General features: G+C 41.8%; 1 protein-coding gene across 1 annotated transcript; it reads right to left on the bottom strand.

Annotated features, from left to right (window-relative positions):
- Window positions 1–6,143: 6,143 nt before the first annotated feature.
- On the bottom strand, window positions 6,144–23,370 carry LOC143301920 (galactokinase-like). The gene is made up of 7 exons (XM_076616364.1): window positions 23,091–23,370; window positions 20,136–20,313; window positions 19,187–19,439; window positions 15,726–15,907; window positions 13,668–13,818; window positions 10,377–10,545; window positions 6,144–9,101 (listed from the first exon to the last, which is right to left on the bottom strand). Exons 1-7 carry the CDS (start codon window positions 23,250–23,252, stop codon window positions 9,021–9,023), a joined length of 1,176 nt encoding a protein of 391 aa, XP_076472479.1. The 5' UTR covers window positions 23,253–23,370; the 3' UTR covers window positions 6,144–9,020.
- Window positions 23,371–27,816: the final 4,446 nt, after the last annotated feature.

Here is a 27,816-nt window from a genome sequence, read left to right as displayed (position 1 = left end):
TGCCTTTATGACCCATATGTTGTCATTGGGAACACATCAAAGAGATACTGGAGTGGACATGGGTTCTTTATGATTGGGCTTTATTCAAACAATGTGGCGCTGCCAAATATGTATAGGTATAGTTTTTACACTGAAGACACAAGCGTTTTTCATCATTCTTATTCAAGGCATGATACAAATGGAGGGAACGTGGTGTGTGTTTTCCTTCATTTTACAAGCATGTCCACTAAATCATTAGTATGTCACATCTATGGAAGAATATTACATCGATACGGGATGTCCTGTGAAGTCAAGCTAAACATGACCACAGAAACATCCCATCATCAAAAACGAGTTTCTTTTCCAAGCACACATTTCTCACTGCCAAAGGGACAGCACTCCATGACAGAGTGCCGTGACAGTCACATGAATCGTAAGCTTCTTTCTTGTGGTTTCAGTGATGATGAAGTGTGTCGTCAACAGTACACATCTCCCTGCCATTCGTCAGATCAACCGTCAGGCATATCTATGTTGAATGGCACAGATCTTCGCTTCACTTCATTCTCCATGTTCACGTGCACTGACGACACAACCACTCTGTCGTGTTCCCTGGTGTGTGACTTCACAGATGACTGTCTGGATTCCAGTGATGAATCTTTCTGTCAGCATCCTCATTGTATCAACACAGTTTTCACCTGTACCAACGGCCAGTGTGTGTCCTATGACAACGTGTGTGATCAACTGTCCCATTGCCAGGATGAATCTGACGAAAAGACCTGCATTAATTTCGAAAATAAAAGTTTTCAGGAGAGACGTTCCCCATCTCCGGTGCTTGTTAATTTCGACGGAATTTCACAGTTCATCACAACTCAGATGAACACCAATGAGTCTTGTCCAGACAGTCATTATCGTTGTCCTGGAGAATGGAACGACTGTCTGCCTCTTTACACACGGTGCAATGGGTTTCATGACTGTGTAGAGCATGGAGATGAAGAGGGATGTGAGGAGATGACATGTAAAGGGTTTCTCCGGTGTCGATATTCCATGATATGTGTGCACAGTGACCACGTGTGTGATGGCTGGCCTCACTGCCCAATGCGTGACGATGAATTATGGTGCACTGTTGCCTGTCCTGTAGGCTGCCTCTGTCAGGTTCACACCTTTCTCTGTGTCCAGCCTTTCCATGCAGCACTCTTCCCTCAGATCCGTTCTTTGGATGCCACAGGTTCAGGTCTGACATTGTCTGATGTGAATAGTAACGTCCATCTTATCCATCTGGTTCTTGCCAACTGTTCTCTGTCCATGATGCCTGAAATGAAGTTGAACAATTTGAGATTGCTTGACCTCAGTGACAACGAACTGCAGCACGTTAATATGACTTTGCTCCACAGTTTAGAAAACATGCAGTTTTTGTCCTTGTCTGGCAACCCTATCACGTCACTCCACGCTGATTCTTCATCAGCTGTTCAACAAAATGCCATCACAGTGATAGATTTATCTCATATAAGACTGACAGTGTTTGATTCAAAAGCGTTTGCACAATTTTCCCACTTACAGGAACTGGATTTAACTTTTACTTCCATTCACACTGTAGGTCATAGCGGTTTTCAGTACACTCCACTGCTGACTCGACTGTACATGGATGGTAGTCCTATCACATCGTTTCCACCGGACATTTTCAAAAACCTTCCCTACCTAAACTTTATTTCAGCAGATAACTATAAACTATGCTGTAAAGAAATACTTCCAGACAACTTTGATGTTTCCTCTTGTTATGCCCCTAAGGATGAAATTTCATCGTGTGAAGATTTACTGCAGTCATGGACATACCGCGGATTTCTGTGGCTGGTGACCTGTCTAGCAGTGTCTGGTAACGTCTTCTGTTTCTGTGCACGTTTGTTTGCAAGGAGCATGACCTCTTCCAGTGGCTTCAGTGTGTTTGTCACCAACCTTACTATGGCTGACTTTCTGATGGGTGTTTACATGGTTTTGATAGGAGTAGCTGATGAACGGTTACGTGGCAGATATCTCCATAATGACGACACATGGAAAAACAGTGTGACCTGTAAAGTGGCTGGCTTTCTGTCTCTGTTGTCCAGTGAGGTGTCAGCTGTGATCATCTGCCTGATCACTTTAGATCGATTTATTGTCCTCTGCTTTCCATTCAGTACTTTCAGATTTGAACGAACATCAGCATCAATGGTATGTGTACTTACCTGGCTGGTTGGCTTTCTTCTTGCCTTGTTGCCTTTACTTCCAGTGACAGCACACTGGGAGTTTTACAGCCAGACAGGCATCTGTATTCCACTGCCGGTAACAAAGCAAACGTTCAAAGGGAAAATGTATTCTTTTAGTATAATGATTGTTCTCAACTTTGTTCTGTTTTTATTCATCTCTGTGGGCCAGGCATGTATCTACTGGTCAATACAGAGCAATGCTTTGAAAACTAACTCTACCAAAGTGTCACAAGACATGACCATAGCTCAGCGATTGATCACTATTGCAGTAACAGATTTCATGTGCTGGTTTCCTATCGGAATGTGTGGAATGTTAGCGTTGGCCGGTATCCCTATCCCTGGGGAAGTGAGTGTGGCTTTAGCAATATTTATATTACCTTTGAACTCTGCTATTAACCCCTTTGTATATACAGTAAACACTGTGGCAGAAAAGCGGAGAAAATCCAAAGAATCGAAGCTTTTAAAATGGCTGGAGTCTCACGCAGACTTGCTGGACGGCAAGTAAGTTTAGGATGCTCTGACACATGGCCTCATTATTTGTTAATTTCCAGTTGGAAAACCACCGAGGCAACCATGTGTTTGTTCTGTATTGTCCATGTGTTCTGTGTGGCTTGTTCAGGATTAAAAAGGCTATGCCAGTCTTGAATAAAAGCTAATTTGTGATTGCACATTTCTTGTGTCTTTGCTGCTGTGTGTACATGTCAAATGATCGGTATAAGGACAGGCCCTGCGCTTCCTTTTTTGAGGAAGTGTCTGGGTTTGTTCCAACGTACCTTTTGTTTACCTGTGTGCTCGCTGAATCGGTAGTGTAAGTAGCACTGACTTGAAGTTGTGTACCTTGTGAATGGAGAGAGTTACCACTCTTTACTGTTTGTCAATCATTTCATCTCCTGGCCTCATTGTTTGTTAATTTCCATTTGAAAAACCACCGAGGCAACCATGTGTACTGTGTGGCTTGTTCAGGATAAAAGAGGCTATGCCAGTCTTGAATAAAAGCTAATTAATTTTGTGTTTGCACATTTCGTCTGTCTTTGCTGCTGTGTGTATATGTCAAATGATCGGTATAAGGCCCGGCGCTTCCGCTTTTGAGGAAATGTCTGGGTTTGTTCCAATGTACCTTTTGTTTACCTGTGTGCTAGCTGAATCGGTAGCGTAAGCAGCACTGACTTGAATTTGTGTACCTTGTGAATGGAGAGGCTTATAATTTTCATAAAACTGATACTTTTCCTTGCCTTTGTCACGATGTAATCAAAATGAATGTACCATGTCAGTTTTGAAGATAAACACTTAAAAATTTCAGTCCCTGTTTATAATCAATGACGTCACCAAGTAATTTAAAAATTGTGTGTGTGTGTGAGTGACGTTCTGTTTTATTTGTTTGTTGTTGATTTTTTTCAAGATAATAATGTGAGTGATGGCATAGAGGTAACGCGTCCGCCTGGGAAGCGAGAAAATCTGAGCGCGCTGGTTCGAATCACAGCTCAGCCGCCGATAATTTCTCCCCCTCCACTAGACCTTGAGTGGTGGTCTGGACGCTAGTCATTCGGATGAGACGATAAACCGAGATCCCGGTTGCACCATTCACTTAGTGCACGTAAAAGAACTCACGGCAACAAAAGGGTTGTTCCTGGCAAAATTATGTAAGAAAATCCACTTTGATAGGAAAAACAAATAAAACTGCACGCAGGAAAAAATACAAAAAATGGGTGGCGCTGTAGTGTAGCGACGAACTCTCCCTGGGGAGAGCAGCCCGAATTTCACACAGAGAAATCTGTTGTGATAACAAGAGAAATACAATACAATTTTGAAATTCATAGTTCATCACAAAACGATAAGCAGTTTGTTAAGGAGATCTACGAAGTCTTTGGTGACGTTAAACCCGAAATCTGTGCTGGAGCTCACTGTTTTGGAGCAAGGATTTTTAGATTAGTTTTCTTATGAAAATAAGAACCAAAATTCCACTATGCTATACTTTGAAGAAGAAAAGGAAAAAGAAAAATATACATATATAGTCAAATAAATACAAAAATTAGAAAAGGTTCGAAATGTGTGTGTTATCAGTGTGCGTGTGAACACATACAACACATAATGATGCTCATCATTTCTACAGTTTCTTTTGACATCATTTGATGCAGTGACCACAAAAGCTGGTGCTCAGTAAGCATTGTTCCGTCTTGTCAAAAAATGCATGAAATTATGCATCATAATAATAATAATAATAATAATAATGGTATTTATGTAATGCTGAATCTTGTGCATAGACAAATCAAAGCGCTTTTGCATAATTCTAAAACTGGAGAAACTGGAGACAAGGAAGAGGCAGGGAAGGAAGGCTATTTTGGGAAGAGGTGGGTTTTAAGACCAGACTTGAAAAAGCTGAGTGTGGAGACTTGACAAAGCGAAAGAGGAAGTTCATTCCAATTGCAAGGTCCAGAGACAGAGAAAGAACGGCGGCCAGCAGTCGCGAGTTTGAATCTGGGTATGCATAAATAGAGTGGATCTGAAGCTGATCGTAGTGAGCAAGATGGAGTGTAGAAGTGAAGGCAGCCACAGAGATAGGAAGGGGCTGATTTGTGAATGCATTTGTAGCATAGAGTGCTGATCTTGTACTTTATTCGGTGTGAGACAGGGAGCCAGTGGAGATGTTGCAAAAGAGGAGTGATGTGCTCAGATCTTTTCTGTCAGAACGAGTCGGGCAGCAGAGTTTTGTATGCGCTGAAGTATGCTTTGGTCACTTGCTATGAAAAAATAACTAAAGCTACAGAGTTCTAACCATGACCACTGCACTCAGCACTCATTTTTGTATTGTATTGTGTTTCTCTTTCTTGTCACAACAGATTTCTCTGTGTGAAATTCGGGCTGCTCTCCCCAGGGAGAGTGCGTCGCTACACTGAGAGCGCCACCCTTTCTTTTTTTTTTCCTGCATGTAGTTTTATTTGTTTTTCCTATCCAAAGTGGATTTTTCTACAGAATGTTTGCCAGGGACAACCCTTTTGTTGCCGTGGGTTCTTTTACATGCGCTAAGTACATGCTGCACACGGGACATTGGTTTATCGTCTCATCAGTACACTTAATTTTATATTTTCACTGTATCAGTTGTTGCACAGGGGGCAACTAACGCAGCTGCAGCAGAAATACAAGTTTTGAAAAAAATGCCCTGAAAGGTTGAGTTGACAACTCACTAACTGCAACCGATAGTTACACATTCCAAAAATAATACATAGGAAAACAGCACTTGGGCAACACTACAGAGTGGCCAGAGTTTCTTTCTGTAATCAATCAATCAAAAAGCTCCTGTGTGCATACGCTTCTCCCTCATGTCCCTGACGATGTTCATGTTTGTGTTCGTGATACTATAAGATTAATGTTTTGTTGGATTTGGGGAAATAAGCAGGTGAATTGTTGTGCAAAAAAAGGTGCTACTATTCACATACTACATACTCACAAGCACACACACACACACACACACGTGTTGGCCTAGAGGTAACACGTCTGCCTAGGAAGCAAGAGAATCTGAGTGCACTGGTTTGAATCACACCAGTAGTCGCCAGTATTTTCTCCCTTTCCACTAGATATTGAGTGGTGGTCTGGACGCTAGTCATTCGGATGAGGTGATAAATCGAGGTCCCGTGTGCAGTATACATTTAGTGCATGTAAAAGAACCTACGGCAACAAAAGGGTTGTCCCTGGCAAATTCTGTAGAAAAATCCACTTGGATAGGAAAAACAAATAAAACTGCATGCAGGGAAAAAAAAAAGGGTGGCGCTGTAGTGTAGTGACGCGCTCTCCCTGGGGAGAGCAACCCGAATTTCACACAGAGAAATCTGTTGTGATAAAGAAAGTAATACAAATACAAACACACATACGCACACATTCCCACTCTTTAACTCACACAAACGCATAAAAACCAAGACACACACACAGCAATTGTTTTTTTTATGTAAAACAATACTCACATTACAGCCAACAAGAATGTATCCCTACAATAAGCATCTTGTTACTTTTACATATGTGTAACACTACAAAAATATTTCCCATGTTTTAAAGTTGTAAAACTGCACATAAAAGCTCATGATACACAATACACACAAAAAGTGTATGCATAATAAATATCCATTACACATGCTCATGCATAACCTTGTATAATCCCACATAATATTGGTATATATGTAATAAAAGCAGCTATGTAAAGTTCCCTCCTAATTATTTACAACATTTGAAAATCTGCAACCCTGCAAAGGAATTCTCCATATAACTGCCAGGCATAATGTAAACATCAAGAACCCTGTCATTGGGAATTTTAAGGAAAAAATATTCCTTCAAAAATGGAATTTTCTGAATCAAATCCTGATTGAATTCGCTTCTTGCAACAAAAAGTATGACCCTGCTACAAATGTGTTCATTAGATAATTATAAATAAGTTGACATGCAACTTTCCAAAAACAATGCATACTACATGCCTTTCAAATTGTCAAGATATCAAAAACAATTAAATACTACATACCTTTCAAATTGTCCAGATATCAAAAACAATTAACTTAACAGATGATATGGCGTAACTAATGAAACAGATGAAAACTTTCCAGAGATGCATACAGCACACAAGCCATTATTGTTTAAAAACTAGTATTACCTACTTCTGAACATTGTCTCTGTCAAGCTGATCTTCTAAAATATGCAACATACTAATTCCTGAGAACAAAGTGTGATAATGGTCATCACAATGTTGGGAATGGGTGGGGAAAAAAACCCAAAAAAAACAAAGATACAAGTCACTTAAAAACTTCTAAACAAACCTATTTTGACACAAGAAGTTTGGATTAACATATGTACTTGAGCAATTATTCTGAATGATCTGTGAATGAAAAAAAAACACTTAAATTGTCAAAACAACAGAAACAAGATGGGCCTTCTGTTAACACACATACAGCATTCTCTGACACTTTGAAAATGGAAAAGACGCACTGCATACTTGTCGAGCAGGTCCATGGCAGAATGTTCTAACAATTTATCAAACGAACAAATAAACCAATGGAAATCCTGCATTGAAGGTTCAGTCTGATGTTAGATTGACTGCTACAAAGAAGAGTTATATTCTTGGCCCATGAACCCGGATGACTACACAACATGCCCGCCTTTCTATGTGTGTAACACATTTGATAAGGATGTGTGGCATTGAAGTGACCCTATGAAGGTAGTATCTTTGCATAAGGGTTCCTGGACCCCCCCAATACTTTTTAACTTTGACGCCTTGCAAGATCCAACAATCGTTGTGAAATAAAAAGTAGATTAAGTGGGACAATAACCACAAGAGCTACCTTAGAATTCCATTATCAAAACAGCAAAAATGTGCTCAAGCAACAGGTAAAAATGGAAAAGAGGTACTGGGGATAGAACCCAAACTTCAGAGAACTAATGAATCCAGCTAAAACATACAAGCCCATTAGCAGCAGAAAAATTATCTCCAACAATCACACACACCAAACACTCTAAATCATAAACAATCTGGGCAGAAAGTTGCTCCAGGTTATTGATGAGCAGATAATTCACTTGAGTTCTCTTCCAAAAAACCTGCATCGCCTATCCATCAAGAAAGAAGAGCATCTGTGATCTCCTGACACTTGTTCACAAAGAAAAATAATCAACAAAGGTATCGTGTTATTACTGTTCTATAAAATCTGTGTCATGATTTCCTAACCCTTGTTCACAAAGAAAAACAACAACTACAGAGGTCTCAAATGACATCCCTTCAACAACTGCCCTGTGAAGCTCTTGGTGCATTTTAGTTAAATCAATTTTTGTTTTTTTGTTGATCTGCATCAATACAGATACATGTGCAGATCATGCATGCATGGATAAAAACCCTCAACCATATGAAACAGCCATTAGTTTCTTTAAGCGGAAAAAAAAACAATGTTAACCAATGTAAACTTCTCAACAATAATAACAATATATACAACAACAACAACAAAAAATGCTGCACCCTCATCATAAAGTCAGGGTGCCCATCACAAAATCCAACAGCAACAAAAAAAGGCAAAACACACTGCCATGTATTAGCAACAAGCATCAACAAAAGCAACAAATATTCTATGCGATAAACTTCCAACAATTACTTTGAAACAAAATAAAGAATTCAACTTATGAAAAAGGCTGGCTTACATTGCTTTTTTTTTTTGTTGTTGTTGTTTTTGTTTCTTGCACACCACAGAAATATTCATCTCACTCTCTCACTCTTTGTATTAACTACATTACAAGCATGTGCTCAACACCAATAAGAACAAAATTTAATATAAATGCTGCTTCAAATGATACAGATCAAAATTCTGTTTTAGAAAAAAAACGTGTAAAAATATCTATCATATCTTATTTGAAATTTTTTTTTGGAGAATTGAACAAATATCCATTCCACTATTAACCTTTTTTTGTTTAGTTTTCAACAATAAAATTCCGTGAAAATGTATTTTAAGTTTTCAAACAATACAATATGCATTCCACTAAAAAATTGTCTTAAGAGTTCAACAACACAATATCCATTCCGCTTAAAAACAACAATATTTTTTCTTAAGATTTGATGCCTGGATAACAACAATACAAAAAGACTCTCCTCTTGACTCAGTAAAAACCCCAACCAATACTCAATATCATTTGACAGAGGATGACACAGGGACGACTGATCAACGGTTTTGTGCTCATCCTCGATCTCTGTCATGGTCATGTCACACCATCGGACCCTTGGGTTCAAAAGTTCAAGGGTCATACCCATTCTGAACTCAAGGTCATGTCGCGGGCAGTCTCTCTGGTTCACAAGTTCAGAGCTCGCGCCCCTTCTGAGGGAGCCACCACATAGAAAGTGGCCGTGTTTCCTGATGCCTTGTAACGAGTCTGAAACAAAGGATTGAGATGGGTTGTATTGTATTGTATTGTATTGTAATATACTGTACTCCACTGTGTAGTATGATAATTGATATGGTATGGTATGGTATGGTATTGCATTATATCACACTACACTGCATCACTTTTTGTCACAACTGATTTCTCTTTATCACACAAAAGGCACTAAGCAGTGCTGTTGACATGGGAGAACGGACAAAGAAAAAAGAAATCCACCCTTAATCCAGGTAGCCGCAATTGGGATTTAAACCTGAGAACCTCTGACTGAAAGTCTTACACTTTAACCACTCAGCTACTGCCCCTGTCACTGACTCACATTGCTGTTTAAAAACCCAAAGCAACACCAAAACAAATACATCTTAGCTCTCTAACTCTCTCTAGCTGTCACACACACACACACACACACACACACACACACACACACACACACACAGTGCTGCCACATACACACACCAAACAAATAGGAAATTTTCTATCTAAAATTACGTTTAATTACCATACTTACCGTGACCCACTAGTACAGACTCCGGCAGGGGTCTGACATTCCTGTCCTGTGCAAACTACTATCCGCCTATGCGGAGAAAACGAAAGTAACTACGGCCAATAACCTCCCGGAAGTAGGTAACCTCCCCTTTGTCCCGCTGGCTAGCGCCCTCTTTTTCCAGCAGCATATACACACTTTACACACTCAATCACATACGCACAATTTATTTATTCATTTATCTATTTATCTATTTATTCAGAAACCTTGCTATAGCACATCTTCTTGAAGCTCTATGCACTTTAGAATAGCACCAAAAGCATTCGTTTAAACATTCTCACACAAACATTACACAAATAATTTATAACATAGGTAAGAAAGAACTATTAAATAAGACCATATTATTGAGTATATCAAGTTAAGTATCAGATAAACTAAAAGAGATCATGCCATTAAGTAAATCAAGTAATGTATCAGATATAATTATACAAAAAATAAAGAAGATAAAACTAAAAACAATACCAATGCAGACAGTTTAGAGAGACACACGTGCAAGTATGCATACACACACACACACACACGCACACACACACACACACACTCGCACACACAAACACAAGCATATATACACACACCCTACTCTCGCACTCACACACACACACACACACACACACACAAACACAGATTAACAATCAAACAAAGCAAACAAGCTACGATATTACATAACAAAACAGTTCCTACTAAGCATTCCTCCATACCCACACCCACACCCACCACACACTGACCTGTATGTTCTCAATGACCTTGTCCACCGCCTCTTTGCGCAGCAGGGTCACGGTGCAGCCGCCAAAACCCCCGCCGGTCATGCGGGATCCGAACACCCCCTCCTTCTCCATCTCCATAGCTGCCTCCACCAGGATGTCCAGTTCCTTGCACGACACTTCGTAGTCGTCCCTGACACCAACACACACAGTTCAGTTCTTCGGTGTTTGTGGGATGAAACTCCCACATTCACTCGTGTATATATATACTACATTCACACATTCACTCATATGTATATTCTTAGTCTTTTTTTCTTCTTCGTTCTGGGGCTGCAACTCCCACGTTCACTCGTGTGTACAATAGTGGGCTTTTACATGTATGACCGTTTTTACCCCGCATGCAGTCAGCCATGCTCTGTTTTCTGGGGTATGCATGCTAGGTATGTTCTTGTTTCCATAACCCACAGGACGCTGACATGGATTACAGGATCTTTAACATGCGTATTTGATCTTCTGCTTGTGTATACACACGGAAGAGGTTCAGGCACAAGGTCTTCACATGTTGACCTGGGAGATCGGAAAATTCTCCACCCTTTACCCACCAGGCCCTGTTACCGAGATTCGAACCCTGGATCCTCAGACTGAAAGTCCAACGCTTTTACCACTCAGCTATTGCGCCTGTATGAGTGGGCTTTTATGTATGCATGACCGTTTTTACCTTACCATGTAGGCAGCCATGCTCCATTTTCAGGGGTGTGCATGCTGGATATGTTGTTTCCATAACCCATGGAACGCCGACCCCGACATAGATTTATGGATCTATCACATGGACATTTGATTTTCTGCAATGTGTGTACACATGAAGGGGGTTCAGGCACTAGCAATTCTGCAGATTTTGGGAGATGGGAAAAATCTTCACCCTTCACCCACCGGGGACTGTGATTGTGACTGAACCCAGGACTATCAGACTGAAAGTCTAACACTTTAAATAACCATTTGCTGTCGCGCCCATCACAACCGAGTTCAATAATTCTGGGTGAGAACTCCAACAATGCGTACAGTTGCAATGAAGTCCACTGCAAGCTGTGAACCATTTCTGAACTGTTTATAAAATGCACGTTTGAGAGTTCAGAAAATGAGAAAACCAGTTAAATCCATCAGGACTAGGTGGCCTGAAAACTGCTTGGGGGCAGGTAAGTCTGAGCTCTGTCTAGACTCACAGTGGAATGTTAACCTTCCATCACACGTTTTCCTATGTGGTGTGTCTTTCAGGCCCACACTGGGTATGGAGTCCATTTAGCAGTGTTCCACCATCTGTCAGTTGTGGGTCTGTGGAACCCACATCATTTTGGAAGGATGCACACAAACCCAAGGCTGTCTTCAGGAAACATGGGGTCAAAAGTGAGATGCACTTGAACTGAGTATGAAAAAAATAAATAAATAAAATAAAAGGGAGAAATGTGCACATTTTGTGTTTGTTTAGAAAGTGTGCATCCATGAGACCTGCAAAGGTCTGAACAGGAGTTGCTATCTATTTGCTACTAATTTACCAAGACAACAGAAAATGTGCAAAAAAAACAATCCCCATACAGAAACTGAGGAATACACACAATTAAGAGGGAATACATTTTTTTTCAGAGAAAAAAGGTTTACTTCACCAACAATGCACGGTGAAGGTTAAACGAAAACATGGTCAAAATATTGTTTGCATTTTGATGTAATCCTTCATTAAACCGTGAATGATGAAATAATAGAAATATAAAAAAAACTGACACAAACTACACTGGAATGAGCCACTCAGCCAAAGACTTGAACCAGTCTATAAATATGGACTTCCCTGCCTCGTGTATGTATCAAAGACACTCCAACATAAACACCAGCATTTTCAATGACCATCTTTATGCAGTGTCGTTCCGGAGATGTCAGTGTAGTATCAGATATGTCGCCACCCCTCCCCCATTTTCTTGGGAGGGTTATACCCACTGGCCATATAACCCGAGAGCGGGTGTTGACAATGGCCCATAAAAAAAAAAGGTTTAAGCTCCCATAGCCTTATACAGGCACACTGGGTGAATTCATATTCACTGTGTCTGGGACTCAGCATACAAAGGTGGAGCCCAATCCTCTCCACTGCTTCAATCTTCCCAAACTGAAATCAGGTACCCATACATGAATGGGTGGAGGAATGAAGAAATCAGAGCAATAATGCCACTGTCTTCATCTGTCTGCAGGCAGGGGCGGTTTGGTCTGTGGGGTGTGCTCAGCAGCTGGAGGGCGCTGTCTTTTGCCGGTGGGCTCTGCAGTCATGAAATACTGGCTGGTACACCCACGGGGATACTTCTTTTAAAGCTGTCGCGAGTTACATCCTGTGGTCTCTTTTGCCTCTGTTCGGAAGCAGCTATGTCCCTTGAATTCTTAATGGAGTGTCCTGTGTGTGCCTACACCCATTGTGAACACAGCGCAGGCCTCAAAGGGTGGTGCAGGATTGTTCAATCAATCAATCAATCAATCAAAAACACTTTATTAATCCACATGGAAATTAAGTTGCGCAATCACAGGATCGTTGTAAACACTGGCATAAAATCATCATGTGCAACATTAGAAGAGATTAAAACTAGTCAAATAAGAATTCCCAGTAGCTGACGATAGACTAACCCCCCCTCCACACACACACACACTCATGTTAAGACAATAGGGTACTGCACAACAATATTTACAAATGAAAACATCCAACAAAAAAAGGGTATAGATTACTAAAAATGACATGTGCGCACGCATGCACGCACGCGCACACACACACACACATGCACACACACACACACATTAAGACCATAAGGTATTGTACAACAATACATTAATAAAAACATCAGGGGATTGTTCGAAGGGCGGGTGGAGGCAGTGCTTCTCTGGGTCCTCCCCAGCACCTACAGGTGTTTCTCTTTCTTTTCCTTTTCCCAACAAGGACACAAAGCCAGTCCCAAACAAGGCCTCAAACCCTGATCACTGGTGAACACCGGATCAGAAGTCCAAATGCCTGACCCATTCTGCAAAAGCACCCGTGACATTGCACTGATCTTAAACCCAAGTGCAACTGTCCTCAAAATGTCATCAAAACAAAGGACTTTGGCTCTGAACTCCTTTCCCTGAAATGTATGTGGACTGTTGCATACACCCAAAACCTGAGGACTCTTTCCAGCAACATATGAAGTCTGCTTTGTCTGCTCACTCGTTGTGCCAACCAGACTCCAAAACTATCATCCACACCTCCCTCCTCCTCCAGCCCCCCTCCACACCCCTTCCCTCCTCCCAACTCACCTGAGAGAGTTGTGGCTGTCCACCATGAGTTTGCCGAACAACTTGTAGTCATTCTTTTCCAGGGCGGCGGCAGCATCGTCGGTTCGTCTGATCTCTGTGATCACGTGATGCACTCGTCGGTACGTCTCAGCATCTAGCTTGTCCTTGAAGGCTGTTGACAGAAAACACACTTCTTTCTTCATCATCTTTTGGCTGGAAAAAAGAAGGAACAAAAAAATAAAGAAAAAACTAAGAGAAGGAATGAAGAAAAAAAAGAAAAGAAAAAGAAGGAATGAAGAAAAATGAAAGAAAAGAAGCTAACAAAGATCATACGCTGTACATAAACTGCATATGTCGACATTGTGAAAGTAGGACTGTGGCAGAATTACTTTCGCATTGGACACCTTCATACACATAGGCACACACATGTATACACATGCACATGCATGTAAACAACACCCCCAAAAGGAGGAGTTTGTATTATACTCCATGTTTGGTGATACATATACTTACCATGTCAAACTGATGCAAACTAGGCTTTCTCTGACCACACACACACACACACACACACACACACACACACACAAACCACATCCCAAACTTATCAATTTCTCTGACTACACACACACACACACAAAAAAAAAGCAAAGATAAAGAAAAATAGGTAAGTTTTTAGTGTGAGTAACTGTACAGGACTGGGTAGATAACATATGATTATGTTATAAATCTATCATAATGATCTGTTTGTACTATCAACTTACATGTATGTCTATGAATGAATAGGAATGTGCATGTATGTATACATGTGTATGCATTTGTGCAAATGTGTGTGTGTGGTGTGTGTGTGTGTGTGTGTGTGTGTGTGTGTGTGTGTGTGTGTGTGTATGTGCAGCATAAAAATCCTCATCGTAATGACTTTATCAAATGTTAGGTTAACTATTCACTCTCAAAGCTAGGAAAAGTCAGCACATCAGTCCCCTACTCGTATCCCTTCACTGGCTCCCCATTCAAACACGAATACAATACAAACTCTCAGTCCTGTCACAATTTCTTCACTGATTCTTGTTCTATCTTTCAGATGTACTTTCTTCACGGATTCTTGTTCTGTCTATCTTTCAGATCTACTTTCTGTCTATTCACCATCCAGACAACTCTGTTCTTCAGATGACAATCGCACACTGTCTATTCCAAAGATTCATACGAAAAACTTACGGCGAACGTTCCTTTTCTTTTGTTGCACCTAAACCGTGGGATTCATTACCCTCACACCTCCATTACACCCCAACACCCACATTCAAAAGAGCACTCAAAACATATCTTTTCAAAATGTAGTTTTCTCACTGAAACTTTTCCCATCTAGATGCATTTGCTTGCTGTGATGTTACTGCTGGATGTGCTCTTTGTGTTGATTTGTATACATTTGTGATGATTTTAATGTGTGTGATGCCTGGTTTCCTGGTGTTTATTTTTGACTGTGGTGAATCTGAATGTGATGTGCTTTGGTTTGCTGTGATTGGGCCTGTGTTGATTTACATATTTTCATGTCACTTGGTCTTAGATTTATATTATAATTATATGCATATTTTAGCCAATGTCATGTGAGACTGTATTAACTTTGTACATATCTTACATCATTTAATCTTAAAAGGAAATTTTCTTCCTAAAATTATGTTTAAGTAACATACGTACCGTGACCCACTAGTGCAGACTCCGGCAGGCGTCTGATTCCTGTCCTGTGCAAACTACTACCCGCCTATGCGGAGAAAACAAAAGTAGTTACAGCCGATAACTTGCCGAAGTAGGTTACCTCCCCTGTGCATCCCTGACTAGCGCCCTCTTTTTCCGGCAGCCATCTTGACTCCTGATCCTGTGCTCTTCATTAGTATATTTCACTGTAAAGCGCGGTGAGCCCCATTTGAGATGGGGGTACTTCGCTATATAAGCCTGCATTCTATTATTATTATCATTATTGTTATTATTATTATTATCATTATTATTATCATATGTCACTTACAAAAACAACAAAATAACCAAAAAAAACAACCTCTGCTGTGAAGACAAAACAAGTGTTCCCCTTACCTTCCAAGTCCTCCTCTGTTGCCTCTCGCAGACTCTTCTTGCCCATGGCGGCAGCGGCCGTCTCACACTGGCGCCGGCGGGTGGGGTACTCCGACCCCGTCAATTCGTGCTTCACATTGCAGTTGGTCACCAGCAGCCGTACACTGGGGTCTTTCAACGGCACCAGACGACCCTCACATGATCTGAACAAACACGTATGACACAGTCAGTCATGCATCGACAATGACCATCACAACAGTAGTAGAGGCAACTGCTGTCCAGACTATCCACAACTGCCGCCCTGGCTATCCACAACAGCAGAGGAGGCAACTGCTGTCCAGACTTTCCACAACTGCTGTCTCGGGTATCCATAACAGCAGGGGAGGCAACTGCTATCCAGACTTACCACAGCTGCTGTCTCGGCTAACCACAAGAGCAGAGGCAACTGCTATACAGACTATCCACAACAGCGGAGGCAACTGCTATACAAACTATCCACAACAGCAGAGGATATAACTGCTGTACAGACTCTCCACAACAGCAGAGGACATAACTGCTGTACAGACTATCCACAACAGCAGAGGACACAACTGCTGTCCCGACTACCCACAGCAGCAGAGGACACAACTGCTGTACAGACTCTCCACAACAGCAGAGGATATAACTGCTGTACAGACTCTCCACAACAGCAGAGGACATAACTGCTGTACAGACTCTCCACAACAGCAGAGGACACAACTGCTGTACAGACTCTCCACAACAGCAGAGGATATAACTGCTGTACAGACTCTCCACAACAGCAGAGGACATAACTGCTGTACAGACTCTCCACAACAGCAGAGGACACAACTGCTGTACAGACTATCCACAACAGCAGAGGACACAACTGCTGTCCCGACTACCCACAGCAGCAGAGGACACAACTGCTGTACAGACTCTCCACAACAGCAGAGGATATAACTGCTGTACAGACTCTCCACAACAGCAGAGGACATAACTGCTGTACAGACTCTCCACAACAGCAGAGGACGCAACTGCTGTCCAGACTATCCACAACAGCAGAGGACATAACTGCTGTACAGACTATCCACAACAGCAGAGGACACAACTGCTGTACAGACTATCAACAACAGCAGAGGACGCAACTGCTGTCCCGACTCTCCACAACAGCAGAGGACACAACTGCTGTCTCAACTATCCAAAACAGCAGAGAAAGTAACTGCTGTCCTAACTATCTGTGCTATAATTTGATTACAGAAGAGGGTGTCAGCACATCCTTATATGACTTAGATAAACTGGTCCATGCTTCTCTCTCTCTCCCCCCCCCACCCCCACCCCCCTCCCAACCAACCTTCACCCGTCTGTCCACCCATCTTCCTTCCCTCCCTCAACCTTGTCCATCCCCATACCTGTAGTCAATGAGCAAGAATGTGGTCTCACTCTCTCCCTCGATCCCTCTACAAATTCTCAAATCCTTGCACCCCAGCCCCACCCCCCACCCCTCTCCCCCCTTCCCCACAAATACAAGAATTCTTTATTATCTCTATATGAGAAAATGTTGGCACATTTGCTGATTAAAAATGGCAATAATAAATATGCAATAGCTCGACAGAACAACACAATGTCCAACTATGTTCCCACATTCTAACAAGGACACACATTCACTGTAAACATATGCAAAAAACAGCAAAAGTCATATCTATAACCCATGATAAGGCCGCACCCAATGATCTTGACTGCATAAAACATAAAACATGGGGAAGCAAAATGTATGTACAAAAAAAAAAATCAAATACAAAATACAATGCACACATTACCAATAAAATATTCAATTTAATTATCACACATAACTAAGATGTGCATTCATAATACACACAGATAAAGGGGAGTATACAATAACAGAAATTCAATGAGCAAGACATGGTCTGAGCATCCCATGACAGAGATAAACTGGTCCATGTCTCTCTCTTCCCCCCACCCCTCCCACCCCCCCACCACCCCACAACCAACCATCCTGCGTCCGTCTGTCTGCCTACCCTCCCTCTCTTCCTCCTACCCTCCCTTTATTTCTTTCTTCCTTCCTTCTTTCCATACTTCCTCCTTCCATCCTTCATTTCTTTCTTCTTCCTTCCGTCACCTCTTCCTCCATCCTTCCTACATTTCTTCCTCCTTCTTTCCTTCCCTGACCCTCTTTTCCTTCCTTCCCTCCCTTAACCCTGTTCACCCTCGTATCTGCAGCCTTCTTTCTCCCTTCATTCCTTCCTTCCTTCATTTCTTCCTCCTTCCTTCCTTCACTTCATCCCCCCTTCACTTCTTCCTCTTTTCTTTCCTTAATTTCTTCCTCCATTTCTCCTTCCTTCCTCTCCTGACCCTCTCTTTCTTCCTGCCCCCCCCACCCCCTCCCCTCAACCCCCTGTTCACCCCACCCCTCCATTCCCCCTCCCATTAGTACCAGCAGTTGATGAGCAAGGCGTGGCAGCCCACCCCATGACAAAGTTGATGAACTGGTCCATGCATCCCCCCCCCCCCCCCCCGCCCCCAATCCCCCCAACAAACCAACCTCCATCCCTCTGCCCACCCTCCCTCCTACTCTCCTTTCCTTCCTTCCCTGACCCTCCCTTCTTTCCTTCCCTCCCCACAACCCCTTGTTCAACCCCCCCAACCCCTCCCCACACCCCCCCTGCCCCTCCCCTGCCCGTCGAACCTGCAATCGATGAGCAATGTGAGGTCAGCCCACCCCATGACAGAGATGAACTTGTCCATGCCCCCCCCCCCCCCCTCCCCACCCCCAACCAACCAACCTCCATCCCTCTGCCAACCCTCCTCGTCTTCCTCCTACTCCCCCTTCCTTCATTCCTTCCTTCCCTGACCCTCCCTTCCTTCCTTCCCTCACTCAACCCCCTGTTCACCTCCCCCCCCTTCCCCCCAGGCCCCTCCCACCCTCCTCCACCATTGTACCTGCAGTCAATGAGCAAGGCGTGGTCAGCCCACCCCACGACAGAGATGAACCGGTCCATGCCTCTCACGCCCCCAACAAACCAATCCCCATTCCTCTGCCCACCCTGCCTCCCTTCCTCCTACTCTCCCTTCCTTCCTTTCCTTCCTTCCTTTCTACCTCCCTTCTACCTTCATTTCCTCCTTCCTTCTTTCCCTCACTTCTTCCTCCTTCGTTCCTTCATTTCTTCCTGAGTTCCTCCTTCCTTCCCTGACCCTCCCTTTCTTCCTTCCCTCCCTTAATCCTGTTCACCCTCGTACCTGCAGTCTTCTTCCTCCTTCCTGCCTTCATCCTTCCTTCCTTCATGTCTTCCTCCTATGCTTCATTTCTTACTCCTTCTATCCTTCATTTCTTCCTCATCCCTTGCTTTCTTCCTCCCTTCATTTCTTCCTCCTTCCTTTATTCCTCCTTCATTACTGCCTTCCTGTCCTTCCCTGACCCTCCCTTCCTTCCTTCCCTCCCCTCAAACCCCTCCTCCCTGTCGTACCTGCAATCAATGAGCAAGGCGTGGTCCGTGCGCCCCATAACGGAGATGAACTGGTCCATGATGCCGCAGGGCATGCCGGCATAGTCGTGCTCCGCCTTCTGGCAGGCCAGGGCCTTCTTCAGCTGCTCCACTTGCGTGCCCGTCACCTGCTCCAGGAAGGTGAAGGTTGCCACCTCCAAGGAGGCCGAGCTGGACACCCCCCCGCCCAGGGGCACAGAGCTGACAATAGTGGCGTCGAAGCCTGGGACCTCTCCTGGACAGTTTGAGTTGAATTGTGTTGTATTTTATATTGTGTTGCATTAGATTGGGTTGTGTTGTGTTCTATTGTATTAAACTATTATATTGTACTGTATTGTATTGTGCTGTATTGTGTTGTATGTTGTACTGTGTTGTACTCTAATGCATTGTATTGTATTGATCTGTATTGAGTTGTACTGATTTGTATTGTATTGTACTGATTTGTAGTGCATTGTATTGATTTATACTGCACTGTATTGTATTCTAATTCTATTCCATTACTCTTTTATCACAGCAGAATTCTCTGTGTGAAACTAGGGATGCTCTTGCCAGGAAGAGCGCGTCGCTACAGAGCAGTGCCACCCTTTTTTCTTCTTCTTTTTTCTGCCTGCAAGTGATGGTGGGGCCTGAACCTTTCCTTCCACCTTTTGAAACTTTACCAACCTGGTCAGGTACCCATTCACACCTGGGTGGAGTGAGGAAAATTGGATTGGATATAAAGTGCCTTTACCCAAGAACCCAACACCATGCCAAAATGGTCACTCGAACCCTGATCACAGGTGAACACTGGATCAGAAATTGAATGCCGAACCAACAGTGCCACCATGCCTCCTAAGAGTACAAATGACTAAAAGAAATCCCATCTACCACTTGCACCTCATGGATCACCTCAAGAACAGACCTACATCTCAAAGCTTCACTGAAACCCCACCTGGGAAGTTGGCAACGACGCCTTTCACATAGTTGGCCCACTTGGGGGTACCAGCGGTGGGCGATTTGGACGGGAACTCCGTGTAGTTTGGTTCGTCCACCCCCTCAGCCAGCGTCTGCACCCGACATGTGCCGCTGTCGGTCTTCTTTCCCACCAAGATGGTCACCATCGGCAATGCCTGGTAAAAATAATAGAAATTCTTGTTCAATCAAATTTCACAGGCACAACTGAACACCATATTGGTGACTTCGCAGTAGTGCAGGGTCTCCTGGATGGATGTGGCCTCCTGACATTGATACAAGTTCTCTGTGAACTAGCATGCCTGTACTGAGATTGTGGCAGACAAAACCCTGGTGTGACTCAAAATGAGCAGTATGGTAGTATTGCCACTCAAACGGTGCAGATGATGGGGCAGAAAAAAATACATAAATCTTGTTATTGTTTATACTATAGACATTGTCAGGTTAATTCTGCAGCCAGTACAGGACAGTAATGAGTAAGGTGAGAAGGAATTTTAAAATAAAATAAAAACAAACAATATCTGGAAGCAAGAAATAACTGAACCAGAATATCAGAAAGACAAGAAATAAATGTAAAGAAAGAAGGAAGAGGAGGAGGATGTGTGTGAAGAATACAAAATCTCAGACCTTCAGACCTTGATCTGAATAGTTCAGTGCTACACAATTTTAATTTAAAACACACACACAGACACACACACACAGAGTACCGGTAACTCATAATCCCCCACACCCTACTCCCAAACAGATTTCACATGTACCCAGCACACTGCATCTGAAGTTCCATATTCGCACTTGTTCTTCTGTGGCTGAAATAAAAAGAATTTGAAAAAAATATATGTACTCTTTATAGATTTACTTAAATAAGCAATTATTGAATTATCATGTGGAAAATGTTCATACAAACATGCATGAAATAAAAGCATTAAGATGTATATCCCCACCCACCCATCCGCGCACCCGTCTCTTTCTCCATGTGGAGAACATGCGGCCAGCCGGAGAACGACCACAACATGCTCTGATTGGATAGTATTTTATTTTTAACAATAGGCAGCCATTTTGGTTTGACGGCATACCCGGGAAACGCAACCAGCCAACAAACCGCCCTCAGTTGTCGTTTGTTTTGGGGCTGTTTTCTTTTTCAGTCCTGGGATATATATTTAGATCACCGACCACAACCAAAAGGTGTTCCCAAAGTTAAAAATACTATCCAATCAGAGCGAGTTGGCGGCCATGGTGGCCATACTCACTAGCTGCTTTACTCACAGTATCAGTATCAGTATCAGCAGCCCAAGGAGGCGTCACTGCGTTCGGACAAATCCATATGCACTACACCAGATCTGCCAAGCAGATGCCTGACCAGCAGCGTAACCCAACACGCTTAGTCAGGCCTTGAGAATTTTTTTTTTTTTAATAAAAAAAAATATAAAAAATAAATAAATAAATAATATTAATAATAATAAATGAAATAAAATAAAAAGAAATAAGTAAATAAATAAATAAATAAATAATAGATAAATACATTTAAAAAAAAAAGAACTACTACTAATACTAGTAATAATATTTATAAGGCGCAAAAACTTGATGAAGTCAACTATAAGCGTACAAAAAAAAAAAAGTCAATAATATCAATAATAATAAATAAATAAATAAATAAATAATAATAACTAATAAATAAATAAATAAATAATATAAAATAAAATAATATAAAAAATAAATACATAATAATTTTTTTTTTTTTTTTTTTTTTAAAGACAACAATGATGATAAATAAGCAAATAAATGTAAAACATGCAGACACACATTCACACATACACACACATATGCATAACAGATATGCACCAAACATGCAGTTTCACAGATATGAAAGCACACATACACACACATACACACACACACACACAATTACCCTGCACCCCCTCAACCCCCCTCCTCCACACTCATTTCTAGGCTACGTATCGCAGCTTCCATGGCACACACACACACACACACACACACACACACACACACACACACACAGGCATACTTACTTGTACAAGCACACACACATACGCCCATATCCCCTACCACCAACCCCACACACGTATATACAAATATATATATGCACACCCGCACGTTCCAATATTCCATTGCTCCCACAGTGTAGGTATGCATACACACACATACCTCATCCTCTACCAACGCCCCCCACCCCACACCCCCACACCCACACCCCCTCACACACACACACACACACGCATGTGCACAGAACTCTCCTGACACTTGTGTACACTTACACCCTAGCGCACGCACACACACACACACACACAAACACACAGACCCACACATACACACATGCACAAAGACTGCCACTGATTGGCCGCAAGAGGGGTGTAAAAAGATCTCTGATGCCAAGAACGTGGCATCTAGTGTGTTGCTCAGTCTATTGTATTTGGAAAAGCCCACAGAGACTCTGTTCTATTTTGAAGAAATTTGCGCAATGTTGGTTTGGAAATGATGCTGGTATTTGTTTGATTTTTAAAGCATCGTGCTCTACCTTTCATGCTAGACTTACGGCTGCTCCCTCTCTCTACCTTTATTTATTTGAGGCGATCGATGGTGTGATGGCCTTGTACCTGTTCTTTTTGGTATTCTTTGACTTTTCTGAGGATTTCCGATTTTCCTAGATGTAGGCTGCTCGTTGTTGTTGCGTTACAAGCAAGTCTGTCAGCTCGCTCATTTACTCACAGCAGTTTCTTAACTCTCACCCTTCCAAACTCACCAACCACCCCCTTCACCCACCCCTATTATCACCCCCTCCACCACGCCCCCTCATTCTTGTTGTATAAAACGCTAACACGCCGTAGATTTCAGTGGGGGGAAAGCGCAGAGTAATTTAATTGGCAGCAGTACGTGAACGAACACACCCGATGTTCAACCATTTTTCTCCCGGACTTACAGTTGGAAAAACGAAGCCTTCGTTGTAATCCGTGTGTTCGCCGATCAGGTTGACACGACCTGGACCGCAAGCCGCAAGATCGGGCGAACTCCCGAAGCGTTCCTCGAATGCAGAGGACGCTTTCTTCAAAAGATCTTCGATCGATGGAATCTCGGCTGCCATACTTGACGAAAGGTGGAATGCGTTTCAACAAAAATGCAGCTGTAAACTAACTGTTTCACTGTAGTTATGCGGCTTACAAAAGGAAGCACATGCGAGCGGCTTCGTTCGACTGGCCTGTGTGTGCTGGACTTCGGAAGGGAGTAATCTTTAGTTGTACATGTCGCTGTTTCTTCATATTACTTAAATTTGTTGCCTTATCTTGTATGGGATATACCACACTTATGTATTGTTGTGAAAGGCAATTACTAATATTTTATGTCTATCAAAAAAAATCATTACTTGTTGTAAATTGAAAGATTTTTTCCGTGTGGGTAACGGACTGCTCCCTCACACATTTTAGATCAAGGACAAAAAAGAAGGGAACAAACACTACAAACTGTTCACCAACACAGGCCAATTTTCTTTTCAAACTGTCGATAGCCAAGTGTTTTGTTTTGTTTGGTTTTTTTCCTCGGTGTATGCATACCAGCGTGAAATGATAAGAACGTGCATTAAAAAAAATATATATATCTATATCAGCCAGTGCGTGGAACTGAACTTGGAACGTGTCCTTGACATGTAAGATTGCATCAGAACGAAGTGCACATGGGCGGTTAGATGCACCACAAATTATTTGCATGCATTTTAAAGTGGCGTTTAACATGACAAGATCCTGGGTTTAGTGTACTAAAACACGGGGTAGTGTCAGGCTGACACCCTAAAATAACCGGTGTTTACAATCATGTGGGCTAACGGCAGTATTCTTTCAGTACCAAAACTCAGCGCTGATAATCTTACTTTTTCTCATCTCAGTGGGCATAAGACTGAGGGACCTTGTAACAAAATACCTGAACTAAGATTTGTGGAGTGGGTATAGGGGTAAGAGGGTGGGGGTGGGTGGTTCGGCATTGCTGTGACACCAACAGAAGAAGGAATGTATATAGTGTGGAAGGTCATCGAAGCATAGACACTTTATAATTCGATATTAGTGTTTATGCTTGGCATCGCCCCAAACTTAAACCTGAACCTGAATGATCAAAGGCCGCGGCAGGCCGGTGGTCGAGTAAGAGGCAGCTATACGTGTTTGTGTGTTTGTCACAGTCTTTTAATTTTTTTTTTTTTTAAGTAAGAAAATAATAATCATAATAAAAGTCCGTAGTGTGGTGTCACAAGGATAGAGAATGCCGCAGCACATACATTCTTCGTTAATAATTTTTAGCCAGAGTGATGAAATAATCATAAAGGTGGATGTAAATATGCTATTGCGGGCGACAACTCCGAACTGGACGATGCATGAGCATGAAAACAGCTGGTTTTCTCCCCGAAGCTATCACTGTGTAGTGTTTCACTTTCTGACGTCTGACAGTATCAGTATCCGTCATCAGCGATCATTTCCCCTGAAGGCTGAATACTCGATCGATCATTCTCAGCGGCTGGTAGTGGCTGCATGAGAGACAGCTGCATATCATAAGGCACTCCTGGCATGGTTGTTTAACATACTCACGGATAGCAGATCTACCGAAAATATTATAAATAATAATAATAAATAATAATAATGGTATTTATATAGCACTGAATCTTGTGCAGAGACAAATCAAAGCGCTTTCGCACCAGTCATTCACACGCATGCATTACTCTAAAACTGTAGAAACTAAAGACAAGGAAGGGCAGGCAAGGGAGGCAATTTTGGGAAGAGGTGGGTTTTAAGGCCAGACTTGAAAGAGCTGAGTTTGGAGACTTGACAAAGTAAAAAAGGAAGTTCATTCCAATCGAAAGGTCCGGAGACAGAGAAAGAACGGCAGCCATGTAGGCAGTCATACTCCGTTTTCGGGGTTTTCTTCGTTCGAAGTCTGAATACAGGTACAGTTTTATCTGCGAAGTGGTTCGTGTTTAAGACAGATATAATGGTGTATTTGTAAGTGAAGGGTGGAAACGGTTTGGCCTGTAAGCTTTCGGCACATTTGTATGTATGCACATAAGCTCTTTCTTATTGCGATTTTTCTTCTCTCTCTCTCTCTCTCTCTCTCTCTCTCTCTTTCTTTCTTTCTTTCTCTCTGTCTGTCTGTCTGTCTGTTGCATGTGTTATACTAATTGTTCTTTTCTTTATCTTGTTATTGTTTTTAATGGGATATTCCAGTAGTTCCTTTCATTCGTTTTCCTTCTTCTTTCCTTCTTGTATGTATTCATGTTCTTCTTTGTAACACTTTCCTTATCATTGTTATTTTTGTCATCATCATCATCATCATCATCGTCGTCGTCAGTGGTAGTAGTAGTAGTACCATATTCATATTTTGCTCTGTTAAGCGGACAGTGATTGTTATTCACCTTTTTTTTTTCTTTCTTTTTTTTCCCCTCAAGGCCTGACTAAGCGCGTTGGGTTACGCTGCTGGTCAGGCATCTGCTTGGCAGATGTGGTGTAGCGTATATGGATTTGTCCGAACGCAGTGACGCCTCCTTGAGCTACTGAAACTGAAACTGAAACTGATTGTAAAAGGCCTTCGTTGTGCCAAAAAATTCTTTATCCATTTAAGATTCAGTCAATCAGTCAATCTTCTTCTGCAATCGTGGGCTGCAACTCCCACCTCAACTCGTAATTACAAGTGAGCTTCCACGTGAATGACCGTTTTTACCTGGTTGTACAGGCAGCCATACTCCGATTTCTTCCGTTGTACATGCTGGGTATGTTCTTGTTTCCAGAACCCATCGAACGCTGACATGGATTACAGAATCTTTAACGAACGCATTTGATCTTCTGCTTGCGCATACACACGACGCTGGTTCTGGCACGAGTGTTTCAGTTTCAGTAGCTCAAGGAGGCGTCACTGCGTTCGGACAAATCCATATACGCTACACCACATCTGCCAAGCAGATGCCTGACCAGCAGCGGAACCCAACGCGCTTAGTCAGGCCTTGAGAGAAATAAAGAAAAAAGGTGAATAAATAATAGATAAGTTTACATAAATAAATAAATAAATAAGTAATTTTTTTTTTTTTTTAAATAAAAAGGTAGTAGTAATGATAATAATAAAAAATAATAAATAAATAAGACAACAATGATGATAAATAAGCAAATAAATGTAAAACATGAAGACATACATTTACACATACACCCACACATGCATAACAGATATGCACCAAACATGCAGTTGCACGAGTGGATCTGCACATCTGTTGACATGGCAGATCGAAAAAGAAAAAAAACAAAAAAAAACAGCAGCATCTCCACACCTGTAACCCACTAGGCGCCGTGACCAGAATTCGAACCCGGGACCCTCAGGTTATTAAAGTCCAACGTTCTAATCACTCGGCTATCCCTGGTAATTTTTATATGCAGGACAGCTTCTCTCTTTTTCTTTTTTCTTTTTTCTTCTTTTTTCTTCTTTTTTTTCTTCTTTTTTTCTTTTTTCTTCTTTTTTTTTCTTCTTTTCTTCTTTTTTTTTCTTCTTTTTTTCTTCTTTTTCTTTTTCTTTTTTTTTTTCTTCTTTTTTTTTCTTGCACAGATTACATTTCTCCATTTAGAAAAATAATACATCAAAAGGTGGTTTTTTGAAGGAAATTAAAAAAAATGAGAAAAAAAACATAAAAACCAAAGAACACATTTTCTGAGTTTTTTTGTTTGTTTGTTTTTGTTTTTTGTTTTTTGATGTTTTTTTTGTTTTGTTTTTTTTCGTTTCTATGTTGATGAACGTTCTTTCTTCTTTGCTGCTCCTCACATCTGGAACAACCTTCCTCATCATATCCGTGCATCTGATTCTGTCTCTGCTTTTCGCTCTTCACTAAAAACTCATCTTTTTTATATTAAAAAAACAAAACAAACCTATCTATAAATACTCCTCAGCTTACTTTTACTTTGTTCTCCACAACCACCCATGTCAGCTCACTTTGGGTGTATGAAGAGTGGGAAAGGGTAGAGAAAGTGATCATGAATGATTCAGTTTGTAATTTGTGATATTTTTCTTTCGTGTAAAGCGCCCTGAGCTCTCAAGAGAGAAAGGGCGCTATATAAATGTACATTATTACTACTACTATAACTACTACTACTATCATTATTATTATTATTGTTATCATTATTGTTATTATTATTATTACTACTATTATTATCACCATTATTATCATTATTACTAGTATTATTATTATTCCAGAGTGGTGGCCAGCAGAGATAGGTGAATGGCCTCCAACCAGTTCTGTCGGATGTCTGCATGCGTATGTGTGTGTGCAGTTTGTATTTGTATTTCTCTTTTTTGTCACAACATATTTCTCTGTGTGAAATTCGGGCTGCTCTCCCAAGAGAGAGCGCGTTGCTACACTGAGAGCTCCACCTTTTTTTCTTTTTCTTTTTTTTTTCTTTTTTTCAAGTTTCCATGCTGGCGGTAGTATTTCTTGTTTTTTCCTATCGAAGTGGATTTTTCTACTGAATTTTACCAGGGACAACCCTTTTGTTGCCGTGGCTTCTTTTACGTGCGCTAAGTGCATGCTGCACACGGGACCTCAGTTTATCGTCCCATCCGAATGACTAGCGTCCAGACCACCACTCAAGGTCTAGTGGAGGGGGAGAAAATATTGGCGACTGAGCCGTGATTCGAAC

Source organism: Babylonia areolata, chromosome 28, assembly GCF_041734735.1.
Source record: "Babylonia areolata isolate BAREFJ2019XMU chromosome 28, ASM4173473v1, whole genome shotgun sequence".
NCBI lineage: Eukaryota > Metazoa > Mollusca > Gastropoda > Neogastropoda > Buccinidae > Babylonia > Babylonia areolata.
The sequence above is the reverse complement of the archived record's forward strand: the minus strand, read 5'-3'. Positions and strand labels throughout refer to the sequence as shown.